At 51.7% G+C, this 18,645-nt stretch overlaps 1 protein-coding gene and 1 long non-coding RNA gene across 2 annotated transcripts; one reads left to right on the forward strand and one right to left on the reverse strand.

Moving 5' to 3' along the window:
* Positions 1–519: 519 nt before the first annotated feature.
* PYCR1 (pyrroline-5-carboxylate reductase 1) lies at positions 520–6,356 on the reverse strand. Its single transcript, XM_065415380.1, has 8 exons — positions 6,324–6,356; positions 6,112–6,202; positions 5,236–5,306; positions 3,981–4,160; positions 2,382–2,603; positions 1,637–1,729; positions 1,112–1,275; positions 520–969 (listed from the first exon to the last, which is right to left on the reverse strand). The coding sequence occupies exons 2-8, from the start codon at positions 6,176–6,178 to the stop codon at positions 807–809; spliced, it is 960 nt and encodes a 319-aa protein (XP_065271452.1). The 5' UTR covers positions 6,179–6,202; positions 6,324–6,356; the 3' UTR covers positions 520–806.
* A 353-nt stretch (positions 6,357–6,709) lies between these two features.
* Positions 6,710–17,746, forward strand: LOC135887637 (uncharacterized). The gene is made up of 3 exons (XR_010561817.1): positions 6,710–6,786; positions 9,589–9,669; positions 17,654–17,746. It is a non-coding gene; the product is annotated as an uncharacterized LOC135887637 (long non-coding RNA).
* The last annotated feature ends 899 nt before the right edge of the window (positions 17,747–18,645 follow it).

The following is an 18,645-nucleotide window of genomic DNA, read 5'->3' on the forward strand; positions in this document are numbered from 1 at the left end:
GCTCTGAGATCTGCATCATGCAGCTACTGAAATGTGAATTCTGGCTGAGGGGAAAGCAAGGCTGCTGCTCTCAGTGGAAGACAACTTTGAGCCGAACCCTAGTATGATGCACAGAGGGGACGGCTTCTACTCTGGGTGATGAAGAAAAAGAGATGGGGATAGGAGCCATGGGGGGCCCAAGGCCCCGCTCTAACCTTCAGAGCCAAGTAGCAGCAGGATACTCCTTAAAATAAGCCCATCAAAATAAACTACTGCCCAGGACAGTGGTCCCCAACCTTTTTAGTCTGGCAGGTGCCAGACGATGAGCCACGGAGGACTGTGGCGGCGGACGAGCATCCACCAAAATGCCGCCAACAAGCAGCGTCATCCAGAGGCGTCGCCGCCGAAATGCTCGTCCGCCGGCCAGTACGCGGGCGCACTTAGACACCCCGGCGGGCGCCATGATGCCCGCGGGCACCGCGTTGGGGACCCCTGGCCCAGGAGATTATTAAGGGGGGGGGGGGGGGAGTTAGCTTTACGGAGAAGCTAGCCCTCTGGCCAGAGGAGACGCTTTGTGTCCCTGACAACCAGCTGTGCCAGTGATGGAGCAACCGCCCTCCCCCAAAGGGAAGGAAGTGCTAGTGACAGTGTTCCCACCCTCAGCTGGAAGTTAAGGTCCCTTCTCTACAGCTTTGCACCGCCCCCAAAGTTGCTGCAGGCCAAGAGCCAGGCAAGGGGCTGGGAACGCCTACGACTAGAGCTTTTCCTTTACAGAGTGAGAAGAAAGTGCATGCAAGGGGGCTGGTGCCTGGACGAGCCTCATCCCTTCAGTTCTTCTTGCTGTTGGGTGCCCAGCTGCTGCTGAACAGACTGACTTTGCTGGCAGAGGCCATGGAAACAGAGGGAGACTCCAGCTTCACCTTATCCAGAAGGGTCTTCTTAATGGCAGCTGGGGAGACCTTCTCCTGATCCGCTAGGTGCTGCAGCTCCCTGCAGGAAGAGTCTGTCAGTCAGTGGGAAGAGCAGAACCACAAAGGAGGAGGCATCTAGACAGAAAGGAGCAGCAGAACGCTGCAGCCTTCCCTTTGGGGCAACAGTTGCCAAGTGTCAGGCCGGCCTTACACCTGCTCACCTTGTGCGAATGCAGGAAGCCTCCACGGCATTGATGAGCAGTGAGCGAAAGCCTCCACTCTCCAGGAAGTGCAGGGCATGGATGGTGGCTCCCCCAGGTGAGCAGACATTGTCCTTCAGCTGCCCAGGATGCTGCTCAGATTCCAACAGCATTTTGGCAGCGCCCTGCAGCAGGACAGGGAGGGAAAACATTGGTCAGAAATAGGACCAAGAGGATTCCCAACAGTTGCGCGTTCCAGTTCCCTGCTGCTAGATGGCTGCAGTAGGCAATCGGCCCCTTTCTCACATTTGCAGGGCTACAGGAAACCCAGCTCAGAGTTGCAAGTCTGTAGAGGAGTAACGGCCTCGCTCTTTCCATCCCAGCCTCCCGCAGAGCATCAGCAACTCCAGTAATCTCCGGGAAATCCACCCAGCGCGACCTTTATGTGAACAAACGGTCAGTGTGGGCCTGATTCGATCTAGTTTGCAGACTGATCTGGATGGACCAGATGTGAACTGAATGAAGTCTGGAAGAGAAGATACTGACCAGTAAGGCCTGGGCTCCAAGTCGGACAGCTAGCCTGCGGGGAAGCCCCATCTTCACACCTCCATCTGCCAGAGCATCCAGGGCTGTGAATGCCTGAGAGACCAGAAACAGCATGACAGTGATTCTGAGGTTTGGAGATTACCGTGTGCCCTCAAGGCTGTGACATTCCCAGGCAGAGGGACAGTGCCCAAGGCTCTGGGGTCACTGTGGACCCCCACCACTTAAAGGGACCTGATAAAAATCACTCTTTGTTGAGGACAATCTCTTAAGCAAATGAAGATGACAGACTGGGCAGACAGGAACTCAATCCTCAGGCTCCCCAGCACATGCTGCAAACCAAGCTTCACATCCACCCAGAGGGCCTCGGTCTCGAGCAGGGCGATTCAGACTCTGAGGCCATTCCATCCTTGGCCTCAGATGAAATTGCTGACAAGTGGCCCAATTAGCCCCGTTCTTGTAATGTGGACTCTTGTCCACTAGGCACTGAACAGAAACCCACACTCATTCCTCAGAGGCCAAGCATAGTCTAGCTGTTAACAGACTCTCATTGTTGAGCTGGCCTGGCTTTGAATGAGATACCTACAGGTTATAGATTACACACTCCAGGTGATTAGAAATTCAAATATATCTCCTTGGTCAAATCTGCAGCCTAATCGGATACCATTTTCAGATGCAGGCGTGTTCTCAGCATTTAAACCCCAATGTTCTCCACTTGACTTGCATAAGCCAAGGAAGTGGCACCTACATAAGCAGGGCCGCTGCCGCTGAGCCCTGTAACAGCATCTATTAGGTCCTCTTCTACTTCAGTGCAGAAGCCCACACTGGCCATCAGCTGTTCCAGGAGCTTCCCATCTTCCACCTCTGCGTGAGTCCCCGTGGCATAGACGGTAGCACCTTCCCGCACGATCACAGGTGTGTTAGTCATGCACCTGATCACTTTTGGGGTGGGAGAGAAGGCAGAGAGTTTCTTGGGATGGGAAAGAGTTGGAGACAGAACGGGAAGGAGAGAGAGACGGAGAACCAGATTTAATACACCTTCTACATCTGGAGTAACCCCCCTCTAGGGAACTCCCAAAGGTCAGAGGGAATCCAGCAGGGTAAAGGACCTCTTCCTCACCCCAACCCCAGGCATCTCTGCAGGATGGTCCTCAAGATTCCCTCTGTTAAGCCTTTGCCAAAGGGGACGAGCCCTTAATGCAATGTCCCTGGGAATGTAGGTGAAACTCAGTTACAGAGTGCTGAGCAGACCCTGCCCATCCCTTGGTAGCAGAAGCATTATCATTCTAGCATGGCCCCTGTAGTTTCCATGGGGGCAGCTCCTGCAGACATCTAACATAATGAGTTTCCATGAATGCAGAGGGGCTGGCAGCCCTCAGCAGGGAAAGACAAGACCTATTCAAGTTTCATATGATTATGGGGAACGGACGGGGACGATGCCGAGGCCCTATTAACACAGGCCCCGATTCTGGGATGCTTCCCAGACATTGCATGACAATCTTGCAGCAGAGGGGCTGGAAAACATATGGACCTCCCTACTGGCATAAGGATTCCCTGGTGGTCTTGGGCCAGAATAGACCCACACCACTTTGTAGGACAGGGACATTCCATCTGTGTTGCTGGAATGCATAGCACTCTGACTATTCCAGGCTTCCAGACTGTCCCTTACGGACCACGGCAGCCAGGGAGTAAGTTAGTGACTGTTTTAGCTTATCCTGGGTATGATTAGGAGGTGCAAACAGGGCCTAGTGCAACCTTTGCTCCTCCAAAAATTGGCTGCAGTCCAGAAATGGGCCAGAGTCTCATGGGCAAATGGTGCTTAACTCATGAGCTGTAGTGCTCCCAGTGCCAGAAATGAACATTGTACTCAACTTCTGGCAGCTGGGAGAACAAGTCAGTCTCAAAGTCAAATACCCAGAGCTCCAGCCCTCTGAGAAAAGCTTTCTAGAGTTTTAGGGTATGTCTACACTGGAAACTTCAAAGCGCTGCTGCAGGAATGCTCCCACGGCAGCGCTTTGACGTGTGAGTGTAGTCGCGCGCGAGCGCTGTGAGAGCTCTCTCAGTTCTCCTGGTAATCCACCTCCATGAGGGTATTGGCTCCCAGCGCTCAGAGCCTGTCTACACCAGCGCTTTAAAGCGCTCAGACTTGCTGCGCTCAGGGGGGTAATTTTTCACACTCCTGAGCCAGCAAGTTAGAGCTCTATAAAATGTAAGTGCAGACAAGCCCTCAGTGCCCTGACTTCAAGAAGCTTCAGGTGCAGATGCATGTAGGTGCAGGCATGTAGCCTGTAGTCCTATCTCCAGGCCCTCTGACCCCATCAGAGCTGTGCAGCACACTGTCCCTCACCTTCTCAATGGAGCTGATAGTGACACCAGCAGCACATGAGACCACGATGTGGCGATTCTCTATGTCTGAGCCAATCTCGTCCAGAATGAAGGGAATGATGGGAGGTTTCACGGCCAGGAACAGGACATCGCTGTTTTTAACTGTTTCCTTGTTACTTATAGTGAAGTTTACACCTATTTTCTGGAATAATTTGAAAGTTAAATAGCAATAGCACCTCATTCCTAGTACTTCCCTTGCATTCTCAGCTCTTAGAAATGGCATTTGGGAATCAGGATTCAGCCAAGCTGGGTCAGCCACCAGCAGAGAATAATCTTGTTCACTAGGAGTCATGCAGAGACAGACTTGATCAGGAGGAGAGTACAGCAGTAACCCACTGAGAACAGGACAGTTTGTTTTTTTAGTTACCATAGGGGGAAGGAGCAAAGTTACATCCCCAACCTTTATAGCTCATGATCAGTTCCACATTGCACTTTCACTATAGTGCAGTCATGCACTTTGAACATGTAACTATCATAGGCGCCAACTCCGTGGGTGCTCCGGGGCTGGAGCACCCACAGAAAAAAATTGGTGGGTGCTCAGCACCCACCGGCAGCTCCCTGTGGCCCGGCCTGGCCCCGCCTCCCTGCTCCAGCTCACCTCCGTGAGCACACCGCTGCATCCTGCTTCTTCCCCCTCCCTCCCAGCGCTTGTGCCGTGAAACAGCTGATTCGCGGGGCAGGGAGGGAGGGGGAACACTTGCTGAGGGAAGAGGTGGGGCCGGGGCGGGGATTTGGGGAAGGGCTCCAATAGGGGCAGGGAGGGGGCGGAGTTAGGGCAGTGACTTTGGGGATGGGGTCGGAATGGGGGCAGGGGCGGGGATGGGGTGGAGTCGGGGCAGGACCTGGGGCGGGGGGGCACCCCACCAGCGCTGGAGAAAGTTGGCGCCTATGATAACTATTGACTCTATTTGTACCTTCAGATTCCCAGAGTGGTTCTCAATTAGCTTCTCTGGGCAAGAAACTCTTTGCCCCAAAGATGGGAACCACTCACCTTTTGTGGCTCTGTGTGCACTGCTGGCAATAAGTGAACCCAATTGCCAATGGCAGGAAGTTCAGATGCGAGACGATTCAGACCCAAGAATCTTATTGAGCCAAGCAGAGAAAACAACATGCAATATTAAACATAGGAGTCCTACTTGTGGCCACTGCAAACATATTGAGATCTTTATGGGATTTCTGTGGGTAGGAATTTGGATCTTACAAACACTAGAACTTACCCTCAGTCCAGATACAGTTGGGAGGTCAGTGTCTGGGGAACTTGCTGTGATCTTATGAGCAGCCAAAATCCCTAGGAAAGGGACAGGTAACTTCAGTTTGGGTTCCATGTGTCCTGCTTACCCCAGAGCTTCTTCACTGTTATTTATCCAGGTCATTCTGAACTTGGTCATTCCCCCACCCTTATGTTGTCCCCTCACAACACCTCTCTTCTTCTGGCTCAGTGATGTAAATACTGATCCTAATGTCTCTCTACTAAAGAACTCTCCCATTCTCAGATTCTCAAGAACCCTGTGCCTTAGGGATGAAATACACAAATTTGCTTCAAACCAATAGGGCAGTTTTAATTCACATCTTTTGTTATTTCAGTGCAAGTCTATGTGTGGACATGTATTTTGATATACAAGTGTCACATTTAAGCTTTGCTGACAGCTTTTTAAAATTTTCTTTACACTCCCCAGAGGCCTCACCGCCATTATTTCCATCTCTCAGCTGTGTCTCCCTGGGAAAGAACCATTTCCCTTCTACACCTCTGCAGACTCCATGTAACCAGCTTTCCTGGATCCTAAACGCGCTGCACGAGCTCCTGTCTAGGGCGACCAGACAGAAAATGTGAAAAACCGGGACGGGGATGGGGGGTAATAGGAGCCTATATAAGAAAAAGACCCAAAAATCGGGACTGTCCCAATAAAATCGGGACATCTGGTCACCCTACTCCTGTCACACCCCGAGAGACCACAGGAACGATGGTTGGGTCGCCACCCTCCTGAGCCGAGTTACCCCCTGCCCCCGCCCCCGCCCCCCAGCGCCAGGCCCGAGGCTGGAACTCCCCGGGAGCCCCGAGGCGAGGGGGCCTGTCCCGGGCGCCCGGCACCCACCTGCGGCGGTGAAGCCCCGGGCCAGGGCGAAGGCGAGCTGCCCGGCTCCTATGAAGCCCACGCTCATGGTGCGTCCGGCAGGCGGCGGGACCTGCGGGACAGACAAGGGGAGCCGCGGTTACGCGCACGGGGCCGGCCGGCATCCCCCGCGGCGGCGAGCCCGCGCTGCCCGGAGCCAGCCCCGCGCCCGGACCCGCGCCCGGAGCCCCAACCTGCTGCCCACGTGGCCGCTCCGGCGAAGGGAGAGTGACAGCCCCTCGTCCACCACTCGTGGCACAGGGACAGCGCGATAGAGCCCCGCCAATCCACGGGCGAGGGGGAGGGGCCTCGCCGGAGCTTCAACCAATCAGAAAGACGAGGCGGGGTCGCCTCTCAGCGCTCGCCAGCCATTGGGGCAACCTGTATTTGCAATTGCATCATTCGCTGCCTACGAGGGCTGCAAGGAGTCAACGCTCCAGACGGCTATTGTGTCCCGGCATGCAATGCTCTAGCTATACTGACGTAGGGCCCGAGCTGCCTATGGGGCGCTGTAGTGTGGGCGCACGTTGCCTTCTGGGAATTGTAGTCTCGGGGGAGCAGAGGGGACCTGCTCAGTGTTAATAGTGGCAACAGGTTCTGGAACGTTCTAGGTTCGCCTCCCGCCCTCGCTAGAGTATCGCAGAGCGCGCGGGGCAGGTCAGTGCCGGCTTCCCGCCTCCGCAGACTAATGGATAGTCCTGGGGGATCCACATCCAGACATACACTCAGGGGGACCCAGGCAAGGGCGCCTCAGGTCTAGACGGACGGACGTAGGGAGGGCCTGGCTCAGAGGCTAGCGCCTCGGGTCTAGACGGACAGACGTAGGGAGCGCCTGGCTCAGAGCCCCTCGGGTCTAGACGGACAGACGTAGGGAGCGCCTAGCTCAGAGCGCCTCGGGTCTAGACGGACAGACGTAGGGAGGGCCTGGCTCAGAGCGCCTCGGGTCTGGACGGACAGACGTAGGGAGCGCCTGGCTCAGAGGCTAGCCCCTCGGGTCTGGACGGACAGACGTAGGGAGCGCCTGGCTCAGAGCGCCTCGGGTCTAGACGGACAGACGTAGGGAGCGCCTGGCTCAGAGCCCCTCGGGTCTAGACGGACAGACGTAGGGAGCGCCTAGCTCAGAACGCCTCGGGTCTAGACGGACAGACGGATGTAGGGAGGGCCTGGCTCAGAGCGCCTCGGGTCTGGACGGACAGACGTAGGGAGCGCCTGGCTCAGAGCGCCTCGGGTCTAAACGGACAGACGTAGGGAGCGCCTGGCTCAGAGCCCCTCGGGTCTAGACGGACAGACGTAGGGAGCGCCTGGCTCAGAGCCCCTCGGGTCTAGACGGACAGACGTAGGGAGCGCCTGGCTCAGAGCGCCTCGGGTCTAGACGGACAGACGGATGTAGGGAGGGCCTGGCTCAGAGCGCCTCGGGTCTGGACGGACAGACGTAGGGAGCGCCTGGCTCAGAGCGCCTCGGGTCTAGACGGACAGACGTAGGGAGCGCCTGGCTCAGAGCCCCTCGGGTCTAGACGGACAGACGTAGGGAGCGCCTAGCTCAGAACACCTCGGGTCTAGACGGACAGACGGATGTAGGGAGGGCCTGGCTCAGAGCGCCTCGGGTCTGGACGGACAGACGTAGGGAGCGCCTGGCTCAGAGCGCCTCGGGTCTAAACGGACAGACGTAGGGAGCGCCTGGCTCAGAGCCCCTCGGGTCTAGACGGACAGACGTAGGGAGCGCCTGGCTCAGAGCCCCTCGGGTCTAGACGGACAGACGTAGGGAGCGCCTGGCTCAGAGCGCCTCGGGTCTAGACGGACAGACGGATGTAGGGAGGGCCTGGCTCAGAGCGCCTCGGGTCTGGACGGACAGACGTAGGGAGCGCCTGGCTCAGAGCGCCTCGGGTCTAGATGGACAGACGTAGGGAGGGCCTGGCTCAGAGCCCCTCGGGTCTGGACGGACAGACGTAGGGAGGGCCTGGCTCAGAGTGCCTCGGGTCTAGACAGACAGACGTAGGGAGGGCCTGGCTCAGAGCGCCTCGGGTCTGGACGGACGTAGGGAGGGCCTGGCTCAGAGCGCCTCGGGTCTGGACGGACGTAGGGAGGGCCTGGCTCAGAGCCCCTTGGGTCTGGACGGACGTAGTGAGGGCCTGGCTCAGAGCCCCTCGGGTCTAGACGGACAGACGTAGGGAGGGCCTGGCTCAGAGTGCCTCGGGTCTAGACGGACATAGGGAGTGCCTGGCTCAGAGCCCCTCGGGTCTAGACGGACAGACGTAGGGAGGGCCTGGCTCAGAGCGCCTCGGGTCTGGACGGACGTAGGGAGGGCCTGGCTCAGAGCGCCTCGGGTCTGGACGGATGTAGGGAGGGCCTGGCTCAGAGCCCCTTGGGTCTGGACGGACGTAGTGAGGGCCTGGCTCAGAGCGCCTCGGGTCTAGACGGACGTAGGGAGCGCCTGGCTCAGAGCCCCTCGGGTCTAGACGGACAGACGTAGGGAGGGCCTGGCTCAGAGCGCCTCGGGTCTGGACGGATGTAGGGAGGGCCTGGCTCAGAGCGCCTCGGGTCTGGACGGACGTAGGGAGGGCCTGGCTCAGAGCCCCTTGGGTCTGGACGGACGTAGGGAGGGCCTGGCTCAGAGCCCCTTGGGTCTGGACGGACGTAGTGAGGGCCTGGCTCAGAGTGCCTCGGGTCTAGACGGACGTAGGGAGCGCCTGGCTCAGAGCCCCTCGGGTCTAGACGGACAGACGTAGGGAGGGCCTGGCTCAGAGCGCCTCGGGTCTGGACGGACGTAGGGAGGGCCTGGCTCAGAGCGCCTCGGGTCTGGACGGACGTAGGGAGGGCCTGGCTCAGAGCCCCTTGGGTCTGGACGGACGTAGGGAGGGCCTGGCTCAGAGCGCCTCGGGTCTAGATGGACAGTTGAATGCAGATATGGGGATAATGCTGTAATACATGCCAGGGACAAGGTCAGCCATTAGGCAGACCCAGGATCAGGTGAGTGTAAATATAGGGTGGCTACAAACTGTCGGAGCAGCAGATCAGCCTCTTACTATGAAAAGGGGAAGGGCCCGTAGCAGGACTCATGCCATCTCATATATGGGCACTGGGGAATTAATTGTGATTAGCCAGTTTTGAAAGGATGTTGTTGCCACCCTATTTGGACATTACTTTTCTTGGGAGCACTTTGGCAACTTTGGTTGGCAGGGAGCTGGTGCCAGAAGCATCCTCAGTGCATCCACCAGTATCATCACCAAGGATACCCCCATCACCTGCTGAAATCCAGGGATTTACTATACCAGTAGGGCGGCTTTTACCTGATCCTGAAAGTCGTTCTGGCCACACCTGATGAGGAGAAAGAACCTGCTACTCATCCACCCAGATCCTGTCACTTATATGCAGTGCCCTCTATATGCTTGAGAAACCCTCTCTGTGTTTATGTAAAATAGAAGTTGCAGTGCTGACATTAACATGATTTATATTTAACAGGAATAGAGTGGCATGGGGCAAATCTGATGAGGCGCCAGATCAGAGAATGCAGCCCACAGCATTGATGAGGCAAAGAGCTGGGTAAGTTTACAAAATATGATTAGACATGTATATGGCTAAGTATAACACCTGCAGTGAGCCCAGTTAGGATGGCACAATATTATTATTTGTTACATGTATTGCAGCATCCTCTACTAGCATACAGGAAGAGGTATATTGGTCTCACATCATAGGTGGGTCTTGAGGGATTTGAAGAAGGTAGGGGTTGTGTCCTTATGTATCAGTTCAGGGAGGCCATTACACATATAAGTGTCTCACAATTGAGGATGACAGTACAGTGGCTTTCAAACCCCATGCACCAGGGAATGAGCTGATCACCAGCTTGGTTAGGGTCAAGAGAAGAAGAACCTCCCCATACCCCCCAAAAAAGGATAGTATTGTATATTTGGGTCATCATAAAGGGTTTGTGCCTTTTTTGAAGCATCCAGCATTGGCCTCTGTCAGAGGCAGGATATCAGATTGAACTATGTGGATTATTTAAAATACAATGATTTTTGCATTCTTAACTAATTACCCCTTGTAAAGCTCAGCTGATTACAGCTTCCATTTGCCTTCCCACCTACCCACACACAGAGTTCTTGAGCCTCCTGCTGGCTGTCCATCCCTCACAGGAAAGAGTTGGGAGGGGAAGGAATTCTGTATTGGCCTGGAGGTGAGTAGGATGATGCTTCAAGTTGATAAGTGAAAATGGAATAAACATATTATCTGAAATGGAAGAGTGTTTGGTCCATAACATCACCTTGAGCTCACTTGGATGAAGAGGACTATTGAGATTAAGCTGTTTTTGTATTTGCTCCTGTAGCCTGGCAAATCTAGACAGTTGCCAGATTGTGGAAATCAAGTCCTGTTAATTACAGCATTTTATAAAACTGCATGAATACTGTACCTCTTGGTCCAGGACTCTGTCACTTCCTGGCCTGTGACTAGATTGTGCATATGTTGAAATAGGAGGGAAGTGTAGGGGTGGGTGTGACGTTCCCCTCTGGTGTTATCTAGACCAGTGATCTACTAGGTCACTCCAGTCCTTGACTCTGGGAGCCAGCCTTACCCTGCTTTTCTGTGAGAACGCCCACTCCTGGTCTGTTCACGCACAGCCTCTAGCATGTAAGCTGCTCCTTGGATTGTGCAACCAAATGACACTAGCCAATATCTCTGGTCCCAGACGCAACCCTAGGAACCTCTGACTTGCAATGTCCAGTTAACAAAGAAATTGATATGTACCAGGCTTGTTATCCCAAGGGGAGTCTCTGACACGCTTCAAACCAAACGTGCTGCTTCAGGTAGAATAAACAAACAGATTTATTAACTATAAAGATAGATTTTAAGTGATTATAAGTCAAAACATAACAAGTCAGATTTGGTCAAATGAAATAAAAGCAAAACGCATTCTAAGCTGATCTTAACACTTTCAGTGCCCTTACAAACTTAGATGCTTCTCACCACAGGCTGGCTGGCTGGTTGCTCTTCAGCCAGACTCTCCCATTTGATCAGCACTTCAGTCGCTTGGTGTGGTGTCTGTAGATGTGGTGGAAGAGAAAGGAAGAGTATGGCAAAGTCTCTCCCTTTTATCATGTCCTTTCTTCCCTCTTGGCTTTGGCCACCCCCTTCAGAGTCAGGTTAGCATTACCTCATTGCAGTCCCAAGCTGACCAAAGGAAGGGGGGTAACTCACTCCAGAGTCCAACAGATCCTTTTGTTGTTGCCTAGGCCAGCATCCTTTGTTCCTGTGAGGCTGGGCTGGGTTTGTCCCATACATGCCCTGATGAGGTGTGAACTGCCCCTCTGCTTCTGGAGAGTTTTTGTCCCGGCTTGTTTTCATAGATTAATAGATTCTAGGACTGGAAGGGACCTCAAGAGGTCATCGAGTCCAGTCCCCTGCCCTCATAAGCCATGAGGATTCATTTTCAGCCTCATAACTATATGCATGAAATTATAACCTATAACATTACTATAACATCACTGTAACAACAATGCTCAGTACATCATGAGCCTTTTGAAGACCCCCGACATGACAAACTTTGCATTAGATACCACACAATCATATTATAAGGATGAACATGGAGGTGCTGCGTGTTCCTCAAGGTACAGAGCGTCACAGTGGGATCAGGATTTTATTTCACAGAAACAAAGGATCAGATTTTCAAAAGAACTCAGCACCTATATAGGCACTCAGATAACATGAGCTCTTGGGAAAGTCTCCCGCTAAATTTGCCTCATCTCTGGGAGTTTCTTCAGGATGAATAGAAAACAGCTGTGGAGATTTGCAGTTACTCAGCACAGGGCTGAAAACAGCTAGGAATGTCTCAGCACATTGTGTTGGTTTTCTAAATTGGGCAGAGGCAATTTAGGAGTCAGCCTGCCATGTGTTCATGCTCCACATTCTGGGAATATTTTAATCTAGTAGTATCTTTTTACTCAACTGTCAGTTCTTTAGAATGTGGCTGCATGTAGAAAGGTGAGACCTTTATAAAGGAAACAGAGATGAAGAAATTCCATGTGTTGGAAAACCTGTTAACTCTTTGTACAAACCATCCTGTCTGCCAGTCCCATGTTTCCTCCAACACAAATTTCAGGAAAGAATTTGGAGAGAAAAATCATGTTTTAAACCTTAGTTTGACTTTATCTATTTACAAAAGCTCTCCCCATGACAGATCAAATATGACACAGATCGAACCTGAAATCTTTAAATACATGTATAGATCTGTCATATCTATTCTGGGGAGAGCTTGCAGTGTATATAGTACTAAAAGGAATAACTGTACCTTGGGGTTGGATCTACTGGAACTGAATATCCACAAAACAGTTTTGGGACCTCCTGGAAATTAACAACAAATTAATAGTTGTAGGGCTCCTGTAAGTCTGGCACGAATCTGGCATGGAATGCTTTGGCGGGGGATGGGGAGAGCTTGAGTCAGCCAAGACAACTGAGATTTGGACTCTGTGTCAATGCTGCCCATCTTCATGCAAACCCATCCTCCTAGTAAGCTGAGCTGGGCAACTTCACCATTGAAACAGAGGGCTGTGACAAGTGACAGCTTCTCAGCACAATTGAGGCCATCCCTGGAAGTCAGTGGCACTGATCTCAGATAACTTGAGGCAGAGTGTAGGAATATAGGCCTACATTGGGCCTCAGTGAACTGTTTTTTTTTTAATTGTTTGTATATTAGCATGAGGAATAGATCCAAAGCATGTGACCAAAAAGAATTAAATCATGAGATAGAAGAGTTGTTCGTGTTAAACTTGTGGTGATTCTTGAAATACCAGTGTTATCTTATTTACGGTTTGGGTTCAGGTAATCAGAATAAAGAAAACATGGTTAACTGGGAACGAGGTGCAGTAAATAATTGTTTATATATGGCTTGTTTAAAAAGAAATGCTTAGTCCAGTGGTTGGGGAAAAATATGGCAAAATTAGATCAGAAGAAGGCCTCGAAAAGGGGGCCTGCCATTAATATTGTCTGGACTGGGGAAAAGGACAGCGTGCGCAGTAGGGGTGTAAATACCATTTTTAAAAGTACCTGTTTAAACTATTAAAATTATGTCGGTCAAATGTTTAATTGTTAACACGACAGGGATCGGAACTGCCGCATGGTGGGGCTAGGGGTCCGGGTCTGATGCATGGCGGAGGTCTGGGGTCAGGGCTGCCGCCCAGCTCAACACAGCAGGGGTCCAGGGTCAAGGCTGCAAATCTGTTTTAAACGTTAACTGCAATATATTAATGGTAAGACTAATACTTATCAGTTAACCATTTAATATTTTACATCCCTAGTGCACAGCCCTGAAACTGCATCCTCTGGTTTTGGCTAAGGTCTGATAAAATATATATATATATATATATATATAAAAACCCACCATCACTTGTTTATTATAGTGTATAAAAAGGCAAATTGTTTAGGGATATTCTTTGTCAGAACTTTTCCTTACTCCTCTGGAGTCTCGCCATGAAGGGAAGGTATTTCTTGAGCTTGATTCTGTTGTGAGTATTTGGCCAATGCTTGTAATTGTATTGTTGGTAGGATATTGAATATGTGTGTGTTTGTTTGTATTGATATTTTGGACATAACCAACATCAAATGGCCTTTGGACTAATAAAGAAATTCTTGTGTGGAAACTGAGTAATGGTAAATCTTAATAAACGTACTAGGGAAACTGTTTGCACCACTGAGCCTCTGCACAAAAGACCAAAGCAGGAGAAAAAGAGAGAGGCTGTGGGCATGTCTACACTTGCCCTTTAAAGCACAAAAAGTCCCTTTTTTGTGCAAAAAACATGGGAGCATCTGGTCAATGACTCTTTGTGGTAAAACTCAGAAGTTTCACCGCAAACAGAAAACCATCTTCACAAGAGGCATTCAGTTCTTACCAGTGATACTTTTGTGGTGATGTGCAAGTGAAGACACATTCTTCCTGTTTACACAGCTTTTAGCCTCCAGCGGATATCCCATAGTGCCTAGGTGACCACTCTGGCCAGTAGCTCTGCTGCTCTGATGCCAGGTAAACCGATGTCTACCCCTCCCCCTGTAAAGCCCTGGGAACTTTGAAACTCCCCCTTCCTGTTTTCTTGGCAAGTGCTCACTTATCATCTGGCCAGGTGTCAATGGCTGCTCCAGAGAGCAATGCTGAGGTACTGGAACTGATCAGTGTTTGGGGAGAGGAGGCTGTGCAGGGACCCAGAATGTCCCGCAATCACCCCCCTGCCCTTCCCACAAGACCTATCCTCAAAATGCAGAGAGCAGCACTGTGGGATAGCTGCCCTCAGTGCGCTGCTCTCATCGGATGGAAGTGCTTCAAATGTGAAAACAATCTGACGCCTGTGGAAGTAAGTAAGAACACAAACCAGCGCTTTTCTTTTACCGGTTCCCTATCACTGGTGAAACTGACAGCGCAAAAACTCTGCAAGTGTAGACATAGCCAATGTCTCCTCAGTGGAGTTCTGCTGCAGCGCAGGCCCTAGCTTTGAGGCATTCCTCTTCCTCTGCATCAGCAGGAGAGTGAGTGTTTGCAGTTGGAGTGCTTTTTGAGACCACTAACCCCTTAATTGGATGAATTGACACTTTTGGTGCAGGAATCTCAATCTCTTGCCTCAGGGGCTGCAGCACAGCCAATGTTGGGGCTTCATAACACATTAGGCCCTTCCATAGAATTCCAGCTGCGTGAATCAAAGTGATGAGGGCTGCTATTTGTACTCAGACAATCTGAGGGACACATCTCATTATCAGTACATTTGCCGCTTATGCAGGGAAAGCCCCTGGCGGGCCGGGCCGGTTTGTTTACCTGCTGCGTCCGCAGGTTCGGCTGATCACGGCTCCCAGTGGCCATGGTTCGCCGCTCCAGGCCAATGGGGGCTGTTGGAAGCAACGGCCAGCACATCCCTCATTCCCTTTGGGGCATCTGCCATTGGCAACTGTCAGAGGACAGGACACTGGCTTGATGGACCTTTGGTCTGACCCATATGGTCATTCTTATGTTCTCTCTCTATGTTGCCTTGGTAGAAAACTGGAGAGAGGAGCCAGCTGGAGACGCCAGCTGGTAGGAGCAGAAGCAGCCAAAGCTGGGACTTTTGGACATTGAGAGAACTTTCTACAGTTTTGACTAGACACATGCTAAAAGTTTTCTGCCCAGCATTCCAACACACCACCTCAGAAACCCTATACAGAAAAATATGTTTAGCATCCAGATCCATATTCACCACCAAGCATACTCACATCAATCACACTCCTTCTTAACATCTTATTTGCTCTTTTGATGGGCACAGCTGAGCAGACATTGTCACTGATCAGTGCACAATACCTAGATTGTTCCTAGGATGTGACCTTATTTAGGCCCCAGCACTGTGTCTGAGTTGAAGTTGTATCTTTCTGTGTCTATACAAGATATTGAATTTCACCTGCCTTCCTGCTGCTCAGATACCATATTCTGCTGGACCCATCTGCAGTTCCTTACTCTCCTTAGGCCATATCTACACTGCAAATTTTTATCAGCATATCTGTATCAATCAGGGGTGTGAAACCACGCACTCCATAGCGGACATAGTGATCCCAGCAAAACCTGCAATGTAGACACAGCTATGCTGACAGAAGAGAGCTTCTGTTAGCATAACTAATGTTGTTCAGGAAGGTGGTGTTACTGTGCTGACAGAAAAACTCCTTCTGTCACTATGGCCTGGTCTACACTACGAGTTTAGGTCGACTTTAGCCGCGTTAAATCGAATTAAGCCTGGACACGTTCACACGACGAAGCCCTTTCTTTCGACTTAAAGGGCCCTTTAAACCGGTTTCTGTACTCCACCTCCGACGAGGGGATTAGCGATAAAATCGGCCTTAGGGGGTCGGAATTGGGGTAGTGTGGACGGAATTCGACATTATTGGCCTCCGGGAGCTATCCCACAGTGCTTCATTGTGACCGCTCTGGACAGCACTCTCAACTCAGATGCACTGGCCAGGTAGACAGGAAAAGCCCCGCGAACGTTTGAATTTCATTTCCTGTTTGCTCAGCATGGAGATCACAGGTGACCACGCAGAGCTCATCAGCACAGGTAACCGTGATGGAGTCCCAGGATCGCAAAAGAGCTCCAGCATGGACAGAACGGGAGGTACGGGATCTGCTCGCCATATGGGGAGATGAATCAGTGCTGGCCGAACTCCGAAGCAGTAAACGAAATGGCAAAATATTAGAAAAGGTCTCCAAGGCCATGAAGGAAAGAGGCCATAACAGGGACGCACAGCAGTGCTGCGTGAAAATTAAGGAGCTAAGGCAAGCCTACCACAAAGCCAGAGAAGCAAACGGAAGGTCCGGGGCTGAGCCGCAAACATGCCGCTTCTACGCGGAGCTGCATGCCATTCTAGGGGGTGCAGCCACCACTACCCCAACCGTGTGCTATGAGTCCCTCACTGGAGAAAGACACAGGGAAGCGGGTTCGGCGGACGAGGAAGATGAGGATGGAGAGAACATAGATAGCTCACAGCAGCAAGGAAGCGGAGAAACCGGTTTCCCCAACAGCCAGGATATGTTTATCACCCTGGACCTGGAACCAGTAACCCCCGAACTCACCCAAGACCCTGTGGGCACACAGGGGACCTCTGGTGAGTGTACCTTTGTAAATATTACACATGGTTTAAAAGCAAGCGTGTTTAATGATTAATGATTAATTTGCCCTGGCAATCGCGGCCAGTACAGCTACTGGAAAAGTCTGTTAACGTGTATGGAGATGGAGCGGAAATCCTCCGGGGACATCTCCAGAAAGCTCTCCTTCATGTACTCCCAAAGCCTTTGCAAAAGGTTTCTGGGGAGGGCTGCCTTATCCCGTCCGCCATGGTAGGACACTTTACCACGCCAGGCCAGTAGCACGTAGTCTGGAATCATTGCATAACAAAGCATGGCAGCGTATGGTCCCGGTGTTTGCTGGCATGCAGACAACATCCATTCCTGATCGCTCTTTGTTATCCTCAGGAGAGTGATATCATTCATGTTCACCTGGTTGAAATGGGGCAATTTTATTAAGGGGACATTCAGAGGTGCCCGTTCCTGCTCTGCTGAACAGAAATATTCCCCGCTGTTAGCCACGCGGTGGGGGGAGGGGTGAAGTGATCATCCCAGAGAATTGGGTGTGGGGGAGGGGAATTAGTTGGGTTTGTGCTGTATGTTAACCCTGAAACCGCAGCCCCTCCTTTTACATTGCAAACCCATTTTAAATGGCCAACCCAACAGGTGCTTGGTATGGGAAATGAGAGCACTACTGTTTGAAACCATTCCCACATGTTAAGAAGGTTAAAAAAGCCAAAAGACTGTGTCTTACCCTGGCTGCCTGCAAGCTGAAATCTGTGGCCTGGCACTGCGTGAGTGATCTCTCACACCAAGCCGGCAGGCCCTCAATATAAGAGGAAAAATGCGACCTTGTAACGAAAGCACATGTGCTGTGTGATGTGAACAGCAAAATTTAACGTGAAAGAGTGTACCTATTGTTCTCTAAAATGTGTCTTTTTTAACCACCTCTCCCTTCTCCTCCACCAGCTGCAAATGTTTCTCCTTCACAGAGGCTAGTGAAGATTAGAAGGAGAAAGCGAAGGACACGTGATGACATGTTTACAGAACTACAGATGTCCTCCCACGCTGACAGAGCACAGCAGAATGCGTGGAGGCAGTCAATGACTGATTATAGAAAAGCCCAATATGAACGAGAGGAGAGGTGGCGTGCTGAATCGCGGGATGAACAGAGCAAGTTGCGGGCTGAAGATGATAGGTGGCGTCAGCTTGCAGACAGAAGGCAAGAGTCGATGCTCCAGCTGCTGGAGCATCAAACTGATATGCTCCAGCGTATGGTTGAGCTGCAGGAAAGGCAGCAGGAGCAGAGACCGCCACTACAGCCCCTGTGTAACCAACAGCCCTCCTCCCCAAGTTCCATAGCCTCCTCACCCAGACGCCCAAGAACATGGTAGGGGGGCCTCCGGCCACCCAGTCACTCCACCCCAGATGATTGCCCTAGCATCAGAAGGCTTGCCTTCAATAAGAGTTAAAGTTTTAAACTGCAGTGTGTCCTTTTCCTTCCCTCCTCCCCCACCCATCCAGGGCTACCTTTGCAATTATCCCCCTAGTTGTGTGATGAATTAATAAAGAATGCATGAATGTGAAGTAACAATGACTTTATTGCCTCTGCAAGTGGTGCTCGAAGGGGGGAGGGTAGGGGAGGGTGGGGTGGTTGGTTTACAGGGAAGTAGAGTTAACCGGGTGGGGGGGGGAGGGGCGGAGGGTTCTTCAAGGAGAAACAAAACAGAAGTTTCACACCGTAGCCTGGCCAGTCACAAAACTCGTTTTCAAAGCTTCTCTGATGCGCACCGCGCCATGCTGTGCTCCTCTAACCACCCTGGTGTCTGGCTGCGCGTAATCAGCGGCCAGGCGATTTGCCTCAACCTCCCACCCCGCCATAAATGTCTCCCCCTTACTCTCACAGATATTGTGGAGCGCACAGCAAGCAGCAATAACAATGGGGATATTCTTTTCGCTAA

This window comes from Emys orbicularis, chromosome 13 (assembly GCF_028017835.1).
Source record: "Emys orbicularis isolate rEmyOrb1 chromosome 13, rEmyOrb1.hap1, whole genome shotgun sequence".
NCBI classification, from domain to species: domain Eukaryota; kingdom Metazoa; phylum Chordata; order Testudines; family Emydidae; genus Emys; species Emys orbicularis.

Coding starts and splice junctions, on each gene's coding strand:
- PYCR1 (XM_065415380.1), bottom strand. CDS start 6,178: ATGAGCGTGGGCTTCATAGGAGCCGGGCAGCTCGCCTTCGCCCTGGCC. Junction 2,604..3,980: donor CTATCAGCTCCATTGAGAAG/GTGAGGGACAGT, acceptor TCCCATCCCAAG/AAACTCTCTGCCTTCTCTCC. Junction 1,276..1,636: donor TTGGAGCCCAGGCCTTACTG/GTCAGTATCTTC, acceptor GTCCTGCTGCAG/GGCGCTGCCAAAATGCTGTT.